General features: G+C 37.7%; 1 protein-coding gene and 1 non-coding gene across 28 annotated transcripts in view; both read left to right on the top strand.

Moving 5' to 3' along the window:
• Positions 1 to 20,314, top strand: part of STK33 (serine/threonine kinase 33) — a 121,320-nt gene extending 101,006 nt beyond the window's left edge. For 13 of the 27 annotated variants that reach the window (XM_008514144.2, XM_008514166.2, XM_070624296.1 and 10 more), the window contains 2 exons: positions 6,292 to 6,495; positions 19,478 to 20,314. In XM_008514144.2, coding sequence (XP_008512366.2) covers positions 6,292 to 6,495; positions 19,478 to 19,678 — 405 coding nt within the window. In that variant the 3' untranslated portion in view covers positions 19,679 to 20,314. Of the gene's footprint in view, positions 1 to 6,291; positions 6,496 to 7,951; positions 8,295 to 19,477 lie in introns of those variants that run through there. The other 14 variants (XM_070624300.1, XM_070624303.1, XM_070624294.1 and 11 more) reach the window with 2 other exon arrangements.
• On the top strand, positions 945 to 1,051 carry LOC139084354 (U6 spliceosomal RNA). The gene has a single exon (XR_011541702.1). It is a non-coding gene; the product is annotated as a U6 spliceosomal RNA (small nuclear RNA).
• Positions 20,315 to 20,646: the final 332 nt, after the last annotated feature.

The following is a 20,646-nucleotide window of genomic DNA, read 5'->3' as shown; positions in this document are numbered from 1 at the left end:
GTTTTGATTTGGGTTTTATTAATTTTGTGAAGTTGAACATCCTTGTATATGTTTTTTTAATAAAGAGACTATTCCATTTTTCTATTGAAAGCATTTTATTCCTAGGAACATTACAAAATGAAGAGTTTTAGCTACTTACAAAAAGTAGAAAATGATGACTATAAGCTAAAGACCAAGGATGTGTCCTTTTAGCTTTGCTGATTTTGTGTTTCATATCATCTCATCCCAGCTCATACATATCATTCATACATTCATTTAAAAAAATACTTATTATTTACAAAATCTTGATAGGCACTGTCCTTGAAAAGGCAAATTTTGTTAGATGAGGACATATATTTGGGTCCCCATTTGTGGGACCTGTCTGCTAAGATATTGAATTCAAATCTTAGTGTTTGACCAATACTTTTCCTCCACGAGTGTTCATTTTTTCAGATTTTCCAAAATAAAATAGTCTCAAGTATCTGTTGGTTAAACAAGTAGAAATTTATTAACCAAAAGATTGGATTTCTATTTGTGATAGCCTCAGATTATCAGCTTGTAACTGCTCCCTTCTTTCCTTCTCATCTAGTTGATGAGTTCAGTGTCTGACCCCCTGAATACAGCCAGTAAAGGGAGTTCAGAGGATAGTGTTCTGATGGTGGGGTGACGCATTCTACACTGTCTGCCCTAACAATTCCACCTGTTTTTGTTTGGTTGGTTCATTTGTAATTTCTGTTGAACCTAGAAGGCTCATGCTATGTAGGCCTGGGCCACTTATTCATCGGTCAGTCCACGTGTTTGATGCAATACCTCCTCCAACTGCTAGCAAGCAAGAAGGGAGTAGTCTAGTAAGTTATTGGCTGGACTTTAGACAACAAGGAAAGTCTGGAATCAATAGCACCATTTGTACCCTGTTCAGTATCACAAGTGAATACAGGAAGCAGAGAGTTAAAAATTTCCAAATGGTGCTCGCTTTGGTAGCACATATAGTAAAATTGGAATGATACAGAGAAGATTAGCATGTCCCCTGCACAAAGATGACTTGCAAATGCATGAAGCATTCCATATTTTTAGGAAGTGAAGGACCTATACTGAAAACTACAAGACATCACTGAAAGAAATTGATGACGACATAAAGAAATGGAAAGACATTCCATGCACATGGATTGGAAAAATAAATGTAGTTAAAATGTCTATACTACCTAATGCAATCTACAGATTCAGTGCAATCCCAATCAGAATCCCAATGACATTCTTCACAGAAATAGAACAAAGAATCCTAAAATTCATATGGAGCAACAAAAGACCCCGAATTGCTAAAGCAATCCTGAGAAAAAAGAACAAAGCTGGAGGCATCACAATCCCTGACTTCAAAACATACTACAAAACTACAGTAATCAAAACAGCATGGTACTGGTACAAAAACAGGCACACAGATCAATGGAATAGAATTGAAAGCCCAGAAATAAAACCACACATCTACAGACAGCTAATCTTTGACAAAGGAACTAAGAACACACAATTGAGAAAGGAAAGTCTCTTCAATAAATGGTGTTGGGAAAACTGGACAGCCACATGTAAAAGAATGAAAATAGACCATTCTCTTATGCCATACACAAAAATAAACTCAAAATAGTTCAAAGACTTGAAGGTAAGACCTGAAACCATAAAACTTCTGGGAGAAAATATAGGCAGTACACTCTTTGATGTTGGTCTTAGAACGATCTTTTCAAACACTATGTCTTCTCAGACAAGGGAAACAAAAGAAAAAATAAACAACTGGGACTTCGTCAGAGTAAAGAACTTCTACAAGGCAGGGAAAACCAAGATCGAAACAAAAAGACAACCCACCAACTGGGAAAAATATTTGCAAATCATATATCTGACAGGGGGTTAATCTCCATGATATATAAAGAACTCACACAACTCAACAACAAAAAATCAAACAAGCTGAACAAAAAGTCAAGCCGATCAAAAAATGGGCAGAGGATATAAACAGACATTTCTCCAAAGAAGATATACAGATGGCTGATAGGCACATGAAAAGATGCTCAACATCACTGATCATCAGGGAAATGCAAATCAAAACTACACTAAGATATCACCTTACACCCGTTAGAATGGCTTATAATCACCAAGGCAAAAAATAACAAATATAGGAGAGGTTGTAGAGAAAGGGAACCCTTGTACACTGCTGATGGGAATGCAAACTGGTGCAGCCACTATGGAAAACGGTATGGAGATTTCTCAAAAAACTAAAAATAGAAATACCATATGACCCAGCTACTCCACTACTGAGTATCTATCCAAAGAACTTGAAATCAATAATTCAAAGAGACTTATGCACCCCTATGTTCATTGCAGCACTGTTCACAATAGCCAAGACATAGAAGCAACCCAAATGCCCATTGACTGATAATTGGATAGAGAAGATATGGTATATATACACAATGGAATACTACTCAGCCATAGAAAATGACAAAATCGTCCCATTCGCAGCAACATGGATGGACCTTGAGGATATTATGTTAAGCGAAATAAGCCAGACAGAGAAAGACAAACTGTATGATTTCACTCATATGTGGAAGATAAATAAGCACATGGACAAAGAGAACAGTTTAGTGGTTACCAGGGAGAAGCGGGGGGGAGGGTGGGCACAAAGGGTGAAGGGGTGCACCTATAGTGACTGACAAATACTGATGTACAATTGAAATTTCACAATGTTGTAAACTGTCCTAACCTCAATTAAAAAGAAAATGTCCAAATGGTGGAGTGTTTTTGAGGGGATAATGCTCCTATTCTAGATCCTTTGCTCTTCTCCACAATCTCTTGAGAAGAAATAGGGTCGTTTCTTTGACTACAAAGGCACTCTACTTTAGGCACGTAGGGTGTCAGTCACCAAGCTCTTGGGTGCATGTATATGTGAAGCGAGTGTTTGAAAGATTGCTAGAGATGCAGATTCAAGACAACACAGGCAGTCCTTGCTTTGCACAGTAGTGCAGGACCATAAAAATAACAATGCAGTTTGAAACTGTGCAGAGTGATCTTAATAATGAATGGAAAACATTATGATTTTTCCATGTTCTTTAAAACTTTTTGTTAAATATTAAAAACTTTCTAACTGTTGGTCATAAATATAGAGAATGAAACAAAAGCAAAACTGTTTTTTTAGTGTACCTTAAAACATTAGAAATAATAGAACTAAAGTGTCTTATACTTTTGTAAAAAACTTACCAAGATTAGGTTAGGGGCCGGCCTCGTGGCCGAGTGGTGAAGTTCACGCAATCTGCTTCGGCGGCCCAGGGTTTCGCCAGTTTGGATCCTGGGCACGGACATGGCACCACTCGTCAGGCCACGCTGAGGTGGCGTCCCACATGCCACAACTAGAAGGACCCACAACTAAAAATACACAACTAGGTACCGGGGGGCTTTGGGAAGAAAAAGGAAAAATAAAATCTTAAAAAAAAAAGATTAAACAGTGCTCGCCTGCTTCTTCTTGTCGTATAAGTTACATTGCAGAGGGGAGCATCTCTTTTGTGCCTTGATGAGTTGTCATACTGTTTTCTAAGTTTGAATCAACTTCCACCATTTCATCCTTTGTGTTTTCAATGTCATGAAATATCTCAGAAAATTCTTTAAATGTCAAGTTTTTATGGGCGTCACTTTCTCTGGGGCATCTTCATCCTCTCTGTCACTGCCACGTTCCTCATTTTTGCTGGTAAGTTTGCCTTCACAAAGTTCCTTTGGTTGCATGTCTGGATTCTCCCAAATGGCGGCAGTGTCAACATTCCCTTGGTGGCTATTCTTCTATTACTCCATTTACATTTGGTTCAGATTTCCCTTCCAGCATTATCACTTTTAGTTTCTTTGCTGCACTTTCATCTTTGTTGGCAAATTCCCCGGGAGACAAGGAGGCAACACAGCTGTATACTTTGCTGTCTGTGTGTGAAGTGAGTAACAGATGCACAGTGTCCAGTCACCAGCAGACTGAAAGAGGTGACAGGATTCACCTCTGACCATGATGCACATCTGTAATTCACATGGTGACCTTGGACTGAAGAGCTCGCAGTGAAGTTTGAGCTTTATGCAGTTATAGTTAATGTACCATAGTGACTGAAATTTGAGCTGTGTTGTTGGGGAACTGATATTATTTAACTAAGTCACGCTGACTGAAATTCATACATATGAGGACTGTGCGAAGCAAGGACTGCCTAAATAAATGGGCTATCACGTGGTACTGATTGTATATGATTTCTGTACTAATGACAATGTTGTTGGATGTGCTGCTTGTACAGGGGGCTCACTATTTTTAAGGCTTTTTGGAGGTAACTTACCAGAATGTAAACGTTTAATTTGCTAAGCATGTTGGGCTAGATTATGCTGTGATAACCCCCAAATCTCAGTGCTCCTGATGCCGCCCGTCACACATTGGCTACAAGAAGAGGAGAAGGCTCTGATTTACTTTGTCCTCACTGAGGGACTCAGGCTGAGGGAGGCTCCATATCTATGCTTCTGTAGTTACTAATGCAGAAATTGGGAACATGATAAATTGCACCTTATCTCTTAAAATTTCCACCCAGAAGTGATGCATACCATTTCCAATCACATTTCATTGGCTAAAACAAGTCATATCATCATGTCCCCAAAGAGGTAGAGAATCAAAATACTACCATGTGCCTAAAAGAAAGAGGAAAGGTTAAGTGAGCAGCATTAGTGATTACTACCATATCCAAAGAGATAGCTTGTGGGAAGTTTAATAGGGAAGGGCAGCGGAGGACTGGGATTACAGACAGAGATGTGTCAGCTTGTCTCCGCTAGTGAAAGAATCAAGTTGAGGCAAAGTTGTGTGTATTAGCCATCCAGGAGCCTGGACACTGGGATTACATGAAAACTAGGTTTAAAGGTCAGGACGAGCCAGAGAGTTGTGTTGTAATAGAGTCTAGATGGATCATAGGGATCAAGCAGGGCTGTTGACAGAGCCCTGGAGATCAGAACTCGTTCAGATGAGAGCTCTAAGACTATCTACCATTCTAAACGATTTCAACTCTTTTATGGTCTCTGAGCCTCTGTCTGTACTTCATTTGAGTTTAAATTGACAACATCTTTGGAAGTTCTGGGATACTTGACAGAGATGACTCTCAAATTGAGCCTTGAAGGAAGTGAGGCCATGGGTTGGCAGAAGGCATGATAAGGGCATTCTGGGAGTGAATGGGTAAAGGGTGCATGAGTGCAAGCAGTAGGATGTTATAAAAGTGGTAAGAATATAGACCTTCTTAAAACAGGATGAAAGAGAAGAACCACAGGGAATTAATTGCATAATGATCCTCATTTAGTTATTACTATGCCAAACATAATGTTTGTCTATGTCTTTAACATAAAATTTAATATAATAAATTCTACAAATCCTTGACAGTGTACTCAGATGGCTGTACTTAAAGTGCCTGTCTTATAGTATTCTGTGTCACTGATGCTTAATGTGTCAATCCACCCACATACAAAATTAATTTAGAATCATTCCATAGCTGTGCCCACACCCAAACTTCCCATTTTAATCTGAATGGGATCCAAACTTCTTGTTCAAACTTTCTCTAATAGTCTGAGTTAGGAGCAAAAATATTTAAGGCATACTGGTCTAGCAGGAGCTACTTGAGACTGCATTCGTGTATTTCTTGGCATTAAATGGAATATTATATTTCAGAAAAATATAGTTAATATAAAATGGTCAATTTTGGTATGGTATAGTCACATCTGGGATAAAGGCAGTACACTGAGTCAATTATAACCGAATGACCATATTATATCTAAATCTTCCAGTCAACTATGGGCTTTCAAATCAAACATCTGTATTCTTGGACACAGCACTTGCCCAATCAACTGAATTTAGATTTTTTACCTAGACATTTTGACGTTATATAGGCTTGCCCTTAGCGCTGAACCCACTAGACTTTGGGCAACTTCTTTCATTCTTTCAGCTTCCCTGTTATTTTTCTAAGAACAGTGCTATAAGGGCGTCTTGATTCCAGGGTATTGCCCTGTCTAGTGTCCTTTGCATAAGCATGCTGCATTGTTCTTTTAAACTTGAATATTCCCCTCTAAACTGTGACATATTGTAAATGATATTAGTCAAGAGGTATGAGCCATGTCAGTACAGGGAGTGTGCTCCAAAGGGCATCAGAAGTTTTGCTATTTGTTCAGCATTATAATTTTTCCATGTGACTTACAGAATTTGGGAGAATATATTACTAAATGATGTAAGAATCTTTTCAATTTCCTAAACTGTTTATAACACCAAAAATTCATTGTTAATATTAGGGCAACACACTTTCCTCGGCAAGACCAACCAATGTGTTAGAAATGATGAAGGAATGGAAAAATGACCCAGGAAGTGATGAGGAAAACATAAAAGATCAAAAGAACTGGTCTATTCAAAAAGAGTTGAAAGGTTACCAACCCAGCAGACCCGGTGGAAATGTCCAAGATGTCAGTAGCACTTCAGATGAAGAGGAGGAAAAACAGGTAGGAAGAACCAACAAAACAAATAGGACGGACAGTTATTTCATTTCTCCATACTGTAAAATACCCTCACAATACTTGGAACATTGTTTTGCAATCTGTCTTTCTTGTCGTTGGTCTGTAACAAAGGACCTGCGTGATGAAGGTGAAGTTCTTTCCTCCCCTGAGGTTATCCTGGTTTACCAGGGTGGCCTGCATGTTTGTTTTAAGATCCGTGATTGTATAGGGCAGAGGTCTGAAAACTTTTCCTGTAAAGGAAGAGATAGTAAATATTTTAGGCTTTGTGGGTCATAACAGCCTCTGTTACAACATCTCAACTCTGATGTTGTAGCATAGAAATAGGCAGAGACAACCAAGGAACGAGCGTGGCCCATCTTCCAGCAAAGATTTATTTATAAAAACAGGTGGTATGCCAGGTTTGGCCCATGGGTCAAAATTAATAAATTTTGCTATACAATTTGGAATGGGTTTATGTATTACCTAGAAAAAGACATTACATTATCCAGTTATGTGTTTCCGATTTTATAACTAAAACTGTTTATATAGTTTTATCATTTTACCTTATTAGATCTTAATATAGTTTTATTCTTTTTGGTGAATAAAATTTAGTCCCATTTTGCTTAATCCTAGGTTGTGTTCTACTAACTGGATATCCTGACAATTTATCCAAACCCTTTTTCCTTTTGTTTCTGTTTGTGGAAAACTTTTCTTTATGTTTGTGCTCTTTCTTGTTTTGAACTCTAACGAGCATATTTCAGCTCTTCTTTAATAATTGAGCACCCTGCCAGCTGGGGGCTGTGTTCCCCTCAGGGCAGCCCAGGATTCTTGGGAGGAGTTGCTCCTTCTCTGTGCTCTGAAGCCTAGAGGTAGGCAGAGTGGAGGGGACTGAGGGGGATCCTGAGCCTCCTCCAGGAAGGTGCAGCACTGCTGGCCCACGCCCGTCCACGTAAGGCTCCTGGCAGAAACGTGCCGAAAGAGACCCATTAGAGTGACCTGCTGGTTGATTTTGATTTACTGGTGGGGAACTTCGTCTACTTGATAGCAAATGTCTACATAATAAGCTTAACATTTAATGATCCAGATATTTTGAAATATATTTTTACCATATTATGAATATAAGTTTATTGAATTCCCTTCATCCTCTCTAGTCTGTTAACAACTCTTGCAGTGCTTAGCAGCTGTATTTTATAGTCTTGTTAAATATAGTATCCTAAAAACTCATGTTTGCATTTCCTTATTGAACATAGTTTGAAGATTTTCCTATTAGCTGACTTGGCATTTTATATGCACACACACACACATGTACACACTCATACATATATGTTACACATATGCACACATGCATGTACATGTACTCACATATATACAAACACAAATTGGAATTTGAGGTGCTTATGGATGCTAGAACTATACCAAGTGGGTTGAAATTTTAAGAATATAGATTTCTACTCGTCAACAGGAAGAACTTTTCTGCAATCAGAGCTCACCTGCAGTGGAACAGGCTGGACTATGGATGGTAAACCCCACCTGCCACTCATTGGAAGTATACAAGCAGACTCAGAAAGCTACCTGCTATAAATGCTGTAACAGAAGTCCCTGCAGGGTGGGTGGGAGTTTGCCCAGGATGTCCTCTGAGGAGCTTTCCCATGCTTAGGTTTCGGCTGTGATATTGTGGAAGGGATACCTTACTTTATTTGGGAATTTTTCTGAAAAGTGTTACCGCTTAAAAGAAAGACTTCTCATACATTTAGCATATTAAGTTTTTTCATGGATTTTTATGAATAAATATGTGACTTTGTTAATTATATTGGAGTTGAGTTTGTATCAAAAAATTACTTCTTTTCTTTCAAATCTTCATTAACAATAAATAGTGGAGAATAAAGTTCTAAAATGATAACTGAAAATAGGGTTAGCCATTTACTTTGAGTCCACACAGGATTCATATAGTAATTAATATTCTTAAGAGTGAATTTTTAATTAAAACTATTCTATGAATATTGAAATATTTCCCATGGAGAAAAATTTATTTGTTAAAATTAGACTATATAGACCATTTAATGTGATAGTATAAATAATTTACATCTACTAAATTAAGGAAATGTGAATGATTCTTTTCCATTAAAACATTTGAAATTTGGCTTTAATTTAAATGGAAATCTGCCGGCAGTTCCTGCTTCCCATTCCGTCATTGTTCTCTCTTCTGGAGAATCTCAAATCCATTTGAGCTCCTGTTCGTATTTCTCACAAGCCAGGGTGACCACACTTTTCAGGTAAGTGGCAGAGCTCTTGGAAAACTAGTAGAGAAAGTGAGGATTTGTTAAAAACAAAACCAAAAACACTTGAACTAAGCACTTTCCTCTTTCCCTGAGTAACTGTTTCTTAGTTCCAATGCCCTGGGCATTACGGAAAAATGCAGCCTGCATCTCCTCATTTTTCATGTTTGAACTAAGGTATCACACTTCACTTTTTCAAGTAGTTGGCATTTGGCAATGTCCTTTTATTTTTCTTTTCATTTCCAACTTTTAGTCTGTTTTAGGTAATCATGTTCTTTAAGGATAGAAATGTTCTCTCATTTGTATCTTTTGTTTCACAGGCTGAGCACATCTAGATAATGCTTCAATTCCAAATGTATTAATTTGGTTCCATTCATCTCTTATCCTGCCTTTATGCTATAATTGTCACATGTATTACATCTATGTAATTATAAACCCCATAAACAATGTTTTAATTTGTGCTTTAAACAGTTATATGTAAGAAATTAAGAGGAAACATTATTTTTTATATTTACCCAGATATTTACCATTTCTGATACTCCTCTTTCCTTCTTGAAAACCCAAGTTTCCATCTGGTATCATTTCCCTTCTGCACTTCCTGATGAACTTCCCTTGCATTTCTCGTATGGCACGTCTGCTACTGATAAATTCTCTCAGTTTTCTTTTATCTAAAAATCTCTTTATTTTGTCTTAATTTTTGACGAATATTTTTTCCGTTTAGTGAATTCGGATTTGACAGATTTTTGTGATCCACACTTTAAAGATGTTATTCTGCTACCTTCTGGCTTCCAGTTTCTCTGATAAGAAGTCATTCGTAAGTTGAAATGTTCTTTCCCTAAATAGAATGTGTCACTTTTCTCAGACCGTTTTCAAGATTTTCCCTTTATCTTTGGTTTTTAGCAGTTTGACAATGATATTGCTAGGCAGGTTCTTCACATTTATCCTGCTTGAGTTTTGCTGAACTTCTTGAATCTGTAAATTTGTGTTTTTTACAATTTTGGGAAATTTTGTCATTATTTTTTTCTGACACTCTGACTACTCACGATAGACCATTTGATACTGTTCTATAGGTCCCTGAGGCTGTACTTATTTTTTTCAATACGTTCTTTAAATTGTATATGTTCTATTGATTTGTCTTCCTGTTTACTCTTTCCTGTGTTTTCTCCATTTTCTTCTTAAACCTATCTGGTGAATGCTTAATTTCAGATATTATATTTCATTCTAAAATTTACATTTGGTTCTTTTTTATTATTTCTGTTTTGCTACTGAGACCTCTTTTATTCATCAGAGAATGTTTTCCTTTACATCATTGATAATAGTTATGGTAAATGCTTTAAAATCTTTGTTTGCTAATTCCAACATCTAGGTCATCTTATGGTCCATCTCTATTGATTGTTATTTCTGTTGAAATAGAATTGTATCCTGGACATTGGAAATGTTATATTGTGCCAACTTGGATTCAACTATGTTCCTCCAAAAAATGTTGATGTCTCTGTTTTAGCAGGCAATCAGGTTGGCTGCAAACTGAAAATTGTCTCTTAGCCAGCAATTCAAATCTTAGGTCTGTTCATTTATCTTCAGCTGGGCAGAACTCAGGATGTCCCTTCTCTGGCTGTGTCCTTTCATGGATTCCCTCATTACTTTCTGGTGTCTGTGGTTGCTTTGAATTCTGTCCTCTAATTCTTTAGACCAGAGAGAGAAAATTGTAAAAGCATCATTGGGGGTGGGGGGAACAACACATTGCCACCAAAGGAGCAACATTTAACATATAAACAGAAATAATGGAATCCAGAAGACAATGGAATAACATTATTAAATGCTAAATGGAAAACCATACAAAACAAAAAACATGCCAACTTAGAATTCTATATCTAGTGATAATTTCCTTCAAAAATAAAGATAATAAAAATGTGTTTAAGTGTGTAAAGATGAGAGAATTTGTTTCAAACCTTATCTTATTATAAGAAATACTAAAAGAAAATTTTCAAGGTAAAAAAAATGATCCCAGATGTAAGTACTGAACTGCAGGAGAGTGTGAAGGGCATTGGCAAGAGTAAATATGTGAGTAATATATCAAAATATAAAATAATATTGACTGTTTAAAGCAATAGAAATAATAATGAAACCTAAGCTTTCATCTCAATAAACTAGAAAAAGAAGAGCAAATTAGTTCATCCTGCCAACAAAAATAGAAGGGAAGAAATGATTTTGAAAAAGAAGATACTGTGAATCACTTAATGCCAATAAATTGGAAATTTTATATGAAATGGTCAAATTTCTTTAAACAACATCAAAACAGATACACAAAAATAGAAAATCTAAATACTTTTATATTTATTTTTAAAATTGAATCTGTAATTAAGAACTTTCAAATAAGGAAAACTCCCATCCCAGGTGATTTCACTGGTTAATTCTTCCAAATATTTAAGGAAGAAGGAAAAGAAAGCTTGTTACACAAACTTTTGAGAATATTTCCCAACTCATTTATAAAACAAGCATAGCATTAATACCAAAACATGACAGGGATGTTACAAAAAAAGAAAATTACTAGCCAATATCTCTCATAAATATAGACACAAAAATCCAAAACTCGATGTTACCCAGCTCATCCAGAAATATGTAAAAAATATAATGCATCATGATCAAGTGTACAGTGTATTCCAGGAATGTAAGTTTAGATTAACATCCCCAAATCAACAAATATAATTCACTATGTTAATAAGTAAAGGAGAAGAGCCATATTATCTCAATAATTTTGAAAAGAACATTTGATAAAATTCAACACTCAAACATGAGAAAAACCCTCAGCAGACTAGGAACAGATGGGAACTTCTTTTACATATAGAGATTTTTTACCAAAAAAAACAAAACCCCACAAAAACCCTCTAAAGCTACTATCATTCTTAGTGGTGAAATATTGAATACTTTCCCACTGAAGATAGGAGAAAGGTAAGGATGTCCTCTCTACTTATGTTTAACATAGTACTAGAGGTCTTAGCCAATTCAACAAGGCAAGTAAAAGAAATAAAATTATATAGATTGGAAAGAAAAAATAAGACTGTCCCTACTTGCAGATGACATAATAGTGTACATAGAAAATCCCAAGGAATCTATAAAAAAAGTGAAATAAACAGGTTGCAGAATGCACAATCTGTATACAAAAATCAATTGTATTTTTATATCTAGCAGTGAACAGTTGGAAATTGAAATGTTAAAATACCATTAAAATATCACAAAATATAAATAGTGATAATCTAGCAAGATATGTGAGAAATATGTATACCAAACCCCACAACATATTACTGAGTGAAATTGAAGAAGACTGAAATATGTGGAGAGATGTACCATGTTCATGGATTGGAAGATTTGATAGTTAATATGTCAGTTCTCCCCAAATTGATCTATAATTTTAAAGCAATCCCAATTGAAATCTAGGGCTTCTGCTTTTCTGTTAGAAATTGACAAGATGATTTAAAAATTTTCTTGGAAATACATAAGACCTAGAACAGCCAGAATAACCTGAAAAAGAGCAAAGTTGGAGAACTTATATGACCTGATTTCAACACTTACTATATTGCTACAGTAATCAATACTGTGTGATGTGGGTGTAAGAATAGACAAATAGATCAGTGAAACAAAATTGACAGTCTAGAAATAGTCCCATATGTATGTAGTCAATTGATTTTTGACAGAAATTTCAAAGCCATGGGGAAAGGATAGATTTTTCAATATGTGGTGCTGGAATAATACTTAACTTTGACCTCCTAGCTTACACTGCACAAAAATTAGTTTAAAATGGGTAGTATACCTAAATCTAAAAGCTAAACTATAAAGCTCCTAGAAGAAAATATAGGAGAATATATTCCAACCAGAGAGTAGTCAAAGATTTCTTAGAACACAGGAAACACTTTAAAATGGACTTCATTGAAAGTAAACACATTTGCTCTTCTAAAGCATATTAGAAAAGGAATCAGCAAACCATGGTCAGGGAGAAAATATTTGCAACAAATATGTGTGACAAAGGACTTGTATCCAGAATATAGAGACAGTTCCTGCAACTCAATAAGGCAACTTAATTTTAAAAATAGGCATAAAACTTGAACAGACACTTCAGAGAGGAAGATGTATATAAGTAATCAATAAGCATATGAAAAAATGTGCAGTCATTAGTCATCAGGAAAATGCAAATGATATCAGGAAAAGCCACAAAGTTTTATCACTACACTTTTTCTGAAATGGCCAAAATTTAAAAAGACTGGCAAGTCCAAGTTTTAGCAAATATTGGAGCAACTAGAATTTTCCTACATTGCTGGTGGGAATGCAAAATAGCACAATTCCTCTGGAAAACAGTAGTTCCCCCTTATCCGTGGGGGATATGTTCCAAGAGCCCCAGTAGATGCCTGAAACTGCAGATGGTACCAAACCCTATATATGTTCTATTTTTTTCCTATACATACATACTTATGATAAAGTTTAATTTCTAAATTAGGCATAGTAAGAAATTAACAAGAAAACTAATAATAAAATAGAACAACTATAACAATATACTGTAATAAAAGTTATGTCGATATAATCTCTCTCTCTCTCAAAATGTCTTATTACACTGTCCTCGCCCTTCTTCTTGTGATGATGTGAGATGGTAAAATGCCTACGTCATGAGATAAAGTGAGGAGAAGGATGTAGGCATTGTGACGTAGCGTTTGGCTACTATTGACCTTCTGACAGTCCGTCAGGAGGAGGATCATCTGCTTCCGCAGTGGGCATTGACCGCAGGTAACTGAAACCATGGAAAGTGAAACTGCAGATAAGGGGGGACTACTGTACAGTTGGGCAGTTACTTACTATTTACCCAGCAATCCCAGATGTAAGTTGAAAAAAGGATTTGTAGAATATGTTTACAGCAGCTTAACATATAAAGAACCCCAAACTGGAAACAGCCCAAACATTGGTTGATAGAAGAATGGATAAACGAATTGTGGTACATCCATACAATGGAATACTACTTGGCAATAAAAAGGAAAGAGCTACTAATACATGGATGAATCTCAAAAACGTGTATCGCAGCACCATGAGAATCTACAACTATCTCAATAAAAATTTCAATTAAAAAAACATGTTAAGCAAAAGAAATCAGACACAAAAGAGAACATACTGTATATTATTTCATTTATAGGAAGTGTCAGAAAAAGCAAAAGTAATTTGTGTTGAAAAATATCAGAACACTTGTAGCCCCAGGATGGGAGGGAGCTGACTGGGCTGTGGCATGAGGGAACTTTCTGGGGAACAGTTCCATTTCTTGACTGGGGCATTGGTTATACAGGGCTATGCATTGTCAAAACTCATCAAACTGCACACTTGAGATTTGTACGTTCTACTGTATATGAATTATACTTTAATTAAAAAGAAAAGAGAGATATTTACATATTTCTCTAATTTTAAAATTAGGTTTTATTTTCATTAACTCCATACAAGGCCCAGTTCTTTCTGTGCGTAGTCTTATAAAAGAAATCTGTATACTTGGAAGTCAATTTCTCTTCTTCCCTTTGCTTTTCTTTCCCTTCCATTTTCCTTCTGAAAACCACAGGAATGTGAGAAAAAGTGGGTGGCCATTGTGAGCAGAACTATAGCTGAAAACTTGTATCAGAATGTTCTGTCAGTTGGACCTTGTGCAGGCCTATAATTTGAATGTGTGACTCTAGAAATGGTTGCTATGGTGATAAACCACTTTACTTAAATAGCATGTATTTTACTCAAAATTCAGAGAAATGCTAACAGTTTCTAGTAATCATGCCCTGGTATTAACTGGCAGGGATATGCCTAGAGCTCACAAGTTTTGCATCCATTATCACCAGATGAGTTCATCAGGTTAAAGTTATGCCAGGGAATAATGAAATATGTATATTTAGCCCAATTTTCTTCTTACATATCTCCCCGTGCACACACGGAGCCCCCTTTTCAAGATTAATATTATGAGCTGGAGAAATCAGGCCAAGGGTGCTGAATTACTGCCAAAAGACGGAACTGGAGGGAACCTTCTAAGGTCGTCCTTTCCATCATTCTGCCTCCAGTAGGCCTGATTATTCTCCAACAGTCCCAAATGGTAAGAATCTGTCAAAGATGAGGAACAATTGAAATGCTGCTTGGGGCAGCGGCCTTTGTAACCCTCCTGACGGCAGCCCTCAGATGCTGTCTAGCTCCACGGTGCTGAAGTCTTCCCCCTTCTTTATTTTGTAGATTGTGGTTATATATATATACCCTTTTATTCTCTATGTTTTTAGACTGAAGAGCTCTCTTATAAAGAAACCTCCACCCCTTAATCATATTAGTAGCCTGTCTTTCAACTTTCTCTGGCCCCTTTATATCTATTCAAGCTGGTTGCAGTATTTCAGATATGAATTCTTCATGATTTATATAAGTATAGAGGAATTTTTTTCTTTGATTTCTAATATGCTTTCTGATGATAGCCAGATTTTCTTGGCCACTGTGCAATGGTACATTACACCAGTATCTTCAGAGAAGAGTCTACAATGATTTTTTGGTCCTTTCTTGGATTGATAATGATGGCCAACAGTCTCATAACGATCATTTAGACTCTCCCCCTAGAACTGAACATTGAAGTTCCTCTCTCATCTTCTCCCTCTTTGTACGGTCTTAAGGGAGCTCATCACCTTCTATTTGCCTTTTAGGACCTGGAAGATCTCAGTAACTCCTATAGCCTTGGCAATTTCACTTTTCATTTCTCTGTCCTGTTACTTACAAAACTATAAAATTGTGTCGGTGACGGCATAGATCCCTGAGGAATCCTTCTAACTAGGAGAGAAGAAAACGAGAAAGCTACGCTTTGGATAATCTATAACCTGCAAAAGAAATCTCTGAAAAATTAGGATTTGTTCACGTGCCCAGAGAGACAAATTCCCAGAAGCTGGAATTTGCGGTGGCTCTTTATATTCCAAGGAGATGAGAGGCTTGGCTCTTGGTGAAGAAAGCTACAGCTTGGCCTTCTGAAGGGCACCGTGAGGGCCACCCTGCATCTGTGTTCTGTGAGCATCAGAGAACAGTTTCAGTGAGGGGATATTCAAAAGGGGAGATTTGGTCTTTAGGAAAGCTCTTAGGATTCTGATCCCTAAACAATGGCATCCTAAACTTAATGCAATTGCAAATTAGCAGAGAGCAATGGTAAAGTACACACACACAATATTTTACAAGGTATGCCTGTATACACAGAAGCTTCTAAGCATTTGCAATAAACGTTTGCATAATGGTAAGTAAATTTCCATTGATGTTACCAGGGAAAGGAACAAATATTGTGATTTGTTTCAGTGTAGCCCAGTTTAGGCCAATTTTGGGGCTCAATTAAAATATGGTTGACTATATTAGTTTTAATATGTATTAAATACCAAGTTGAAAAAGAGATAAGAAAACAGGCACTCATATGTCACTAGTAAGAGTATAAGTTGGTACCCTTGCAGTGGAAGGCAACATGGAAGTATCTTTCAAAATTACAAATCAATATACCTTTCGACCTAGGAGTTCCACTTCTAAAATATATATCCTGTAGATATACTTACACATGTGCAAAATGACACAAGCACAAAATTATTCACAGCAGCATCGTTAGCAGTAGTAAAAGATTGGAAACAACTTGAATGTCCATTATCAAGGGACTGGCTCAGTAAATCATGGCACATTCAAACAAGAGAATACTGCGTAGCCAGAAAGAAGAATGAGAACTCGTTGTGTATTGACATGGAATAATCTTCAAGATACTTGCTAGTTGAAAAAAATCCAGGTGTAAAAGAATGTTTTCACTGGGCCACGATTTGTGTGAAAAAGGGAGAAGAAAGCATGTTGATATGTGGATTAGATTGAACCATGTGAAATTGCCATTATTAGGCTGTTTTTGACCTGCAAAAATGGCAACCAATTCTGTTTGATTCCACCTGATGTTTGCTTGAAAATACATAAAATCTCTGGAAATTTGTACTGTGATAACATTGGTTGTCTTTGAAGGAGGCAGAGCTGAGTTAACTAGGAGGCAGGGAGGAGATTTTGCACACTGAATATTAAGTCATGGAGATATAACAACTACTTAAAAAATAAATCACTAAAATTATATAGAAATAAAGAAACAAGTGTGGCTGAGGAATATCATTTTCTCATCTTGCTCTAGAATGAAACTGAGAAATCCCATGTTTCTACACTGAAGCAACCAAACATTTGGTTTAGTTTCCTTTCCTTCCACTTTGCCAGAAAATTCTGAGAATTATCGTTAAGTATCTTATTCAAGAAGAAAATTCCAGAGACTCAAGTGTTTTTGGAAAAAAAGAAAAAATATCTACATCACTAATGCTGCCCATAGAGAATGTTTCTGAGTATTTCCTCTTGGTGACTGCAACTTCGGAGTCCACGTTAATGACTTCAGTACCTTAATTAACAAATGGAACAGTGAAGAAGAATGGAAACATTAAATCAGATATGAATATGAACACATTAAAAAGAGAATGACTCATTCCTGAGTCTCTGTTCCCAGTCTACAGAATGTCAGTTGTAGTGGACGTGTTGCAAAACGTCTCCTCAGCTACTTGGATGATAACTCAAGAGGTGGAAATGTCAAAAGAGAGGGTTACACTTAGATTCACCTTTAATAGGATTTGTATGCCAAATGAATTAAATTTTTATGAATTGAAATTTCCAAGACAGATCTCACGTCTTTGGGACCAGTACTGTACTAAACAAGGCAGCATATCTCCAGCCAGATACTAGAGCATCGGCGGTGTGGTGCGTCACCCTAGTGCTGGATGTGAGGCGTTTTCACTGAGACGATACAAACTATAATACTGAATGCTAACACATTTTAAGTATTCTCTGTTTCTTGAAAGAATAAACAGAGAAGCAGCCCAGAAGTTTTCTTGGGAAAAAAATCTATAGAGAAAGGACTTTTTTTTTTTTTTAAAGATCTTATTTTTTCCTTTTTCTCCCCAAAGCCCCTCCGGTACATAGTTATATATTCTTCGTTGTGGATCCTTCTAGTTGTGGCATGTGGGACGCTGCCTCAGCATGGTTTGATGAGCAGTGCCATGTCCGCGCCCAGGATTCGAACCAACAAAACACTGGGCCGCCTGCAGCGGAGAGCGCGAACTTAACCACTCAGCCGCGGGGCCAGCCCCAGAGAAAGGACTTTTTTACATTTCCAAATTGATACAGATTAATTTTTCAGTGCACAAAATTACCAGCTCAAGCATTAGCATCCACTGTTATAAAGTTATATATCAGTGATGTTCTGAAGACACACATATTTAAGGGCTGTCTACAGTAAGCAAACATCAGGCAAATTTTCTCTTTCTTGAAATACAGCTACCAAAAATCGTAAGTGACCTGAAGTTTTGCTGCAGCCTGGGGAGGTCATTTATTCATTGAACAGATATATATTAAGTGCCTCCTACTGCATATAAACATGGTCACTCGTATCACAAGAGCCGGAGTGGACAAAGAAACACCAAGTTTATTTGTTTCGTGTTACGTGGGATCTTTTCACATCATTTGAAAATTGTTGACCAGATTATTATCTCATATGTACACTAACTTTCAGTTAACCAGAGTGTTAAACGTATGAGCCCTTCCCAGATCATTCTGTGAATGAGAGCGTGCTGTATGTATTCCCCCATCCTGCTTGTTTCAGTCTCCTGAGATGTTCTCTGCGCTTTTAGAACTCTATGCTCAGCTTCATTTAGTGAGAAGTAATCACTTTTAAAATGGGTCTAGGGTCAGAATGGACTCTGCTTCCCTCATGACAGCAGAGACCCGTTACTGTGGAGTGAGGTGACCTGAGAAAATACAGTTGTGTATTAAAATCCCTTCTACTGGTTTCGTATCCTTTTTTTTCTTTGTGAGTAAGATTGACCCTGAGCTAACATCTGTGCCAATCTTCCTCTGTTTTATGTGGGACGCCGCCACAGCATGGCTTGACAAGTGGTGCTGGGTCTGTGCCTGGGATCGGAACCTGCAAACCCCGGGCCGCCAAAGCGGAGCACGCGAATGTAACCGTTACACCATCAGACCAGCCCCTACTGGTTTTGTGCTTTAAAGCTCATGAAGTGCTTTCACGGCTACCACCTTAGTTCATTCTCATAATAAAGCCATGTGGTAAATCTGCAAATACTGTTTTCCCCATTTAACAGTGAGGCATCACGACTCAAAGAGGCCTGCAGACCTGCCCGAGTGGTGTGACTGGTGTCAGGAGGCAACCCCTAGATTCAGTGCAGAGAATGGCGGGAAGGTGAGGGGTGTGCCGTATGCAGCAACTTTATGCCGGGTTAGAAAGAACAGTCCTGATGTGCTTGTCAGGGTGTCCATACCAATATCAAAGCTTGTCTAGAAGTCTGCACAGAGGCCGTGAGTGCAGTTACGTCCAGGTGGACTTCCCTATGCAAATGTGACCAGACATTTACTTTCATTTTGCTTGGCAGCGGATTTGAAATTGTGCCTGTAGTTTCCTCTATGCCAAACACTAAACAATTCAGTTTTCTTGAAGGTGCCAAAGGAACTTTCTTTGGTGTTCAATAACAATTTCACAATGTGATTAGATTCTCTCTCACATCTGGAGAGGGCTCCAATTTGCGGATCCTGGGCAACTTTGTAGTCCCTTCTTCTTTGCGTTAATGTACATTGCCTTGTGTTTGAAAATTAACCCAGACGTTTTCTTTTATTTCTAGTCCACTGCATCTCCTGTGACCTGTAAGAAGGGAAATATGGACGACTTGGACGTCAGCAATTTAAGTTACACATGTAGCAGACTCCTTCCAGGTGGACTCAAGGGAGAACCAGAGAAACAACCTGTGACTTCAAGCCAAGGAACAGCAACCAAAGCCGCTGCCAAATCCACTGCCCTGCCTAGAACCAAGAAGAAACTCTGAGGTCCCCTCTAACGCTGCGTAGTACAACGCTGAATAGTAAAGCAGAGCTGCTCTTTCTAGTGCTAAAGTGAGGGGATAGGAGGGGAACAGGACAGTACCGTGCCGAGCTCTCAGCCTTTTCTGTCCTGAGCCCTGCCGTGTGTTTGCACCAGTTTTCGGTTGAAGCCAGTTATCTCCAAAGCAGCCTGTTGCTAAAGGACAGCCGCCAACAGGCTTGACGGCGGGCTGCGGCTGAAATCGGCTCGAGACGTTTCTGAGAGCTGTTTGAGAGGAGCACATGTCCTCAGAGCAAGGCTGTGGGCATACTTGCTCGGTTTTACTTCAAATTCTTATATTCAGGCACAGTTATTTATAGGGGAAAATGAGAGCCACGTGTGGTAACGGAGGTCCCAAATAATTATGTGCACTTTGCGCTAGAAGGCTCTGTCAGAAAATTATTAATAAACTTGTCGTAGGTGTAACAGCAGAAGTGCCTCAGCCATTCACGTGTGTTCTTGTGATTGTAGGTTGCTGTAGATTCTTTAAGACAGCTTATTTTAAACCTAGAAAAATAGGAGATTTTGTAACTGCTTGCCATTAACTTGCTGCTAAATTCCCAATGTATTGATTAAATCAATAAAAAACAGATGTTACCCATGCACGGTAATTTTTATGTTAACAAGAGGTGACTATAATGAGGTCCTCTAAGCCCTTATGCAAATTATGAGCTTGGCCTGCTGCTGGAAGGCAGGCACGTCTTTGGGAAGGGCGTGATTTGGATACGGGGAAAATACTGCATTACTCTTAGTATTGTAGGTATCTCCTTCCACCTGGGCATGTAATTTTGCCCTTCGAAGTCAAACGGGGTGAACAGATCCTTCGCTTGGCCTTCCAAAAGAATTCTAAAGAAACAATTTGCATTGGCTTTTACCTTTCTGAAGTGGTAACCTAGTTTCATTCTACTCCCCCATGGGATTGTCACTTACGCC

This window comes from Equus przewalskii, chromosome 6, assembly GCF_037783145.1.
Source record: "Equus przewalskii isolate Varuska chromosome 6, EquPr2, whole genome shotgun sequence".
NCBI lineage: Eukaryota > Metazoa > Chordata > Mammalia > Perissodactyla > Equidae > Equus > Equus przewalskii.
The sequence above is the reverse complement of the archived record's forward strand: the minus strand, read 5'-3'. Positions and strand labels throughout refer to the sequence as shown.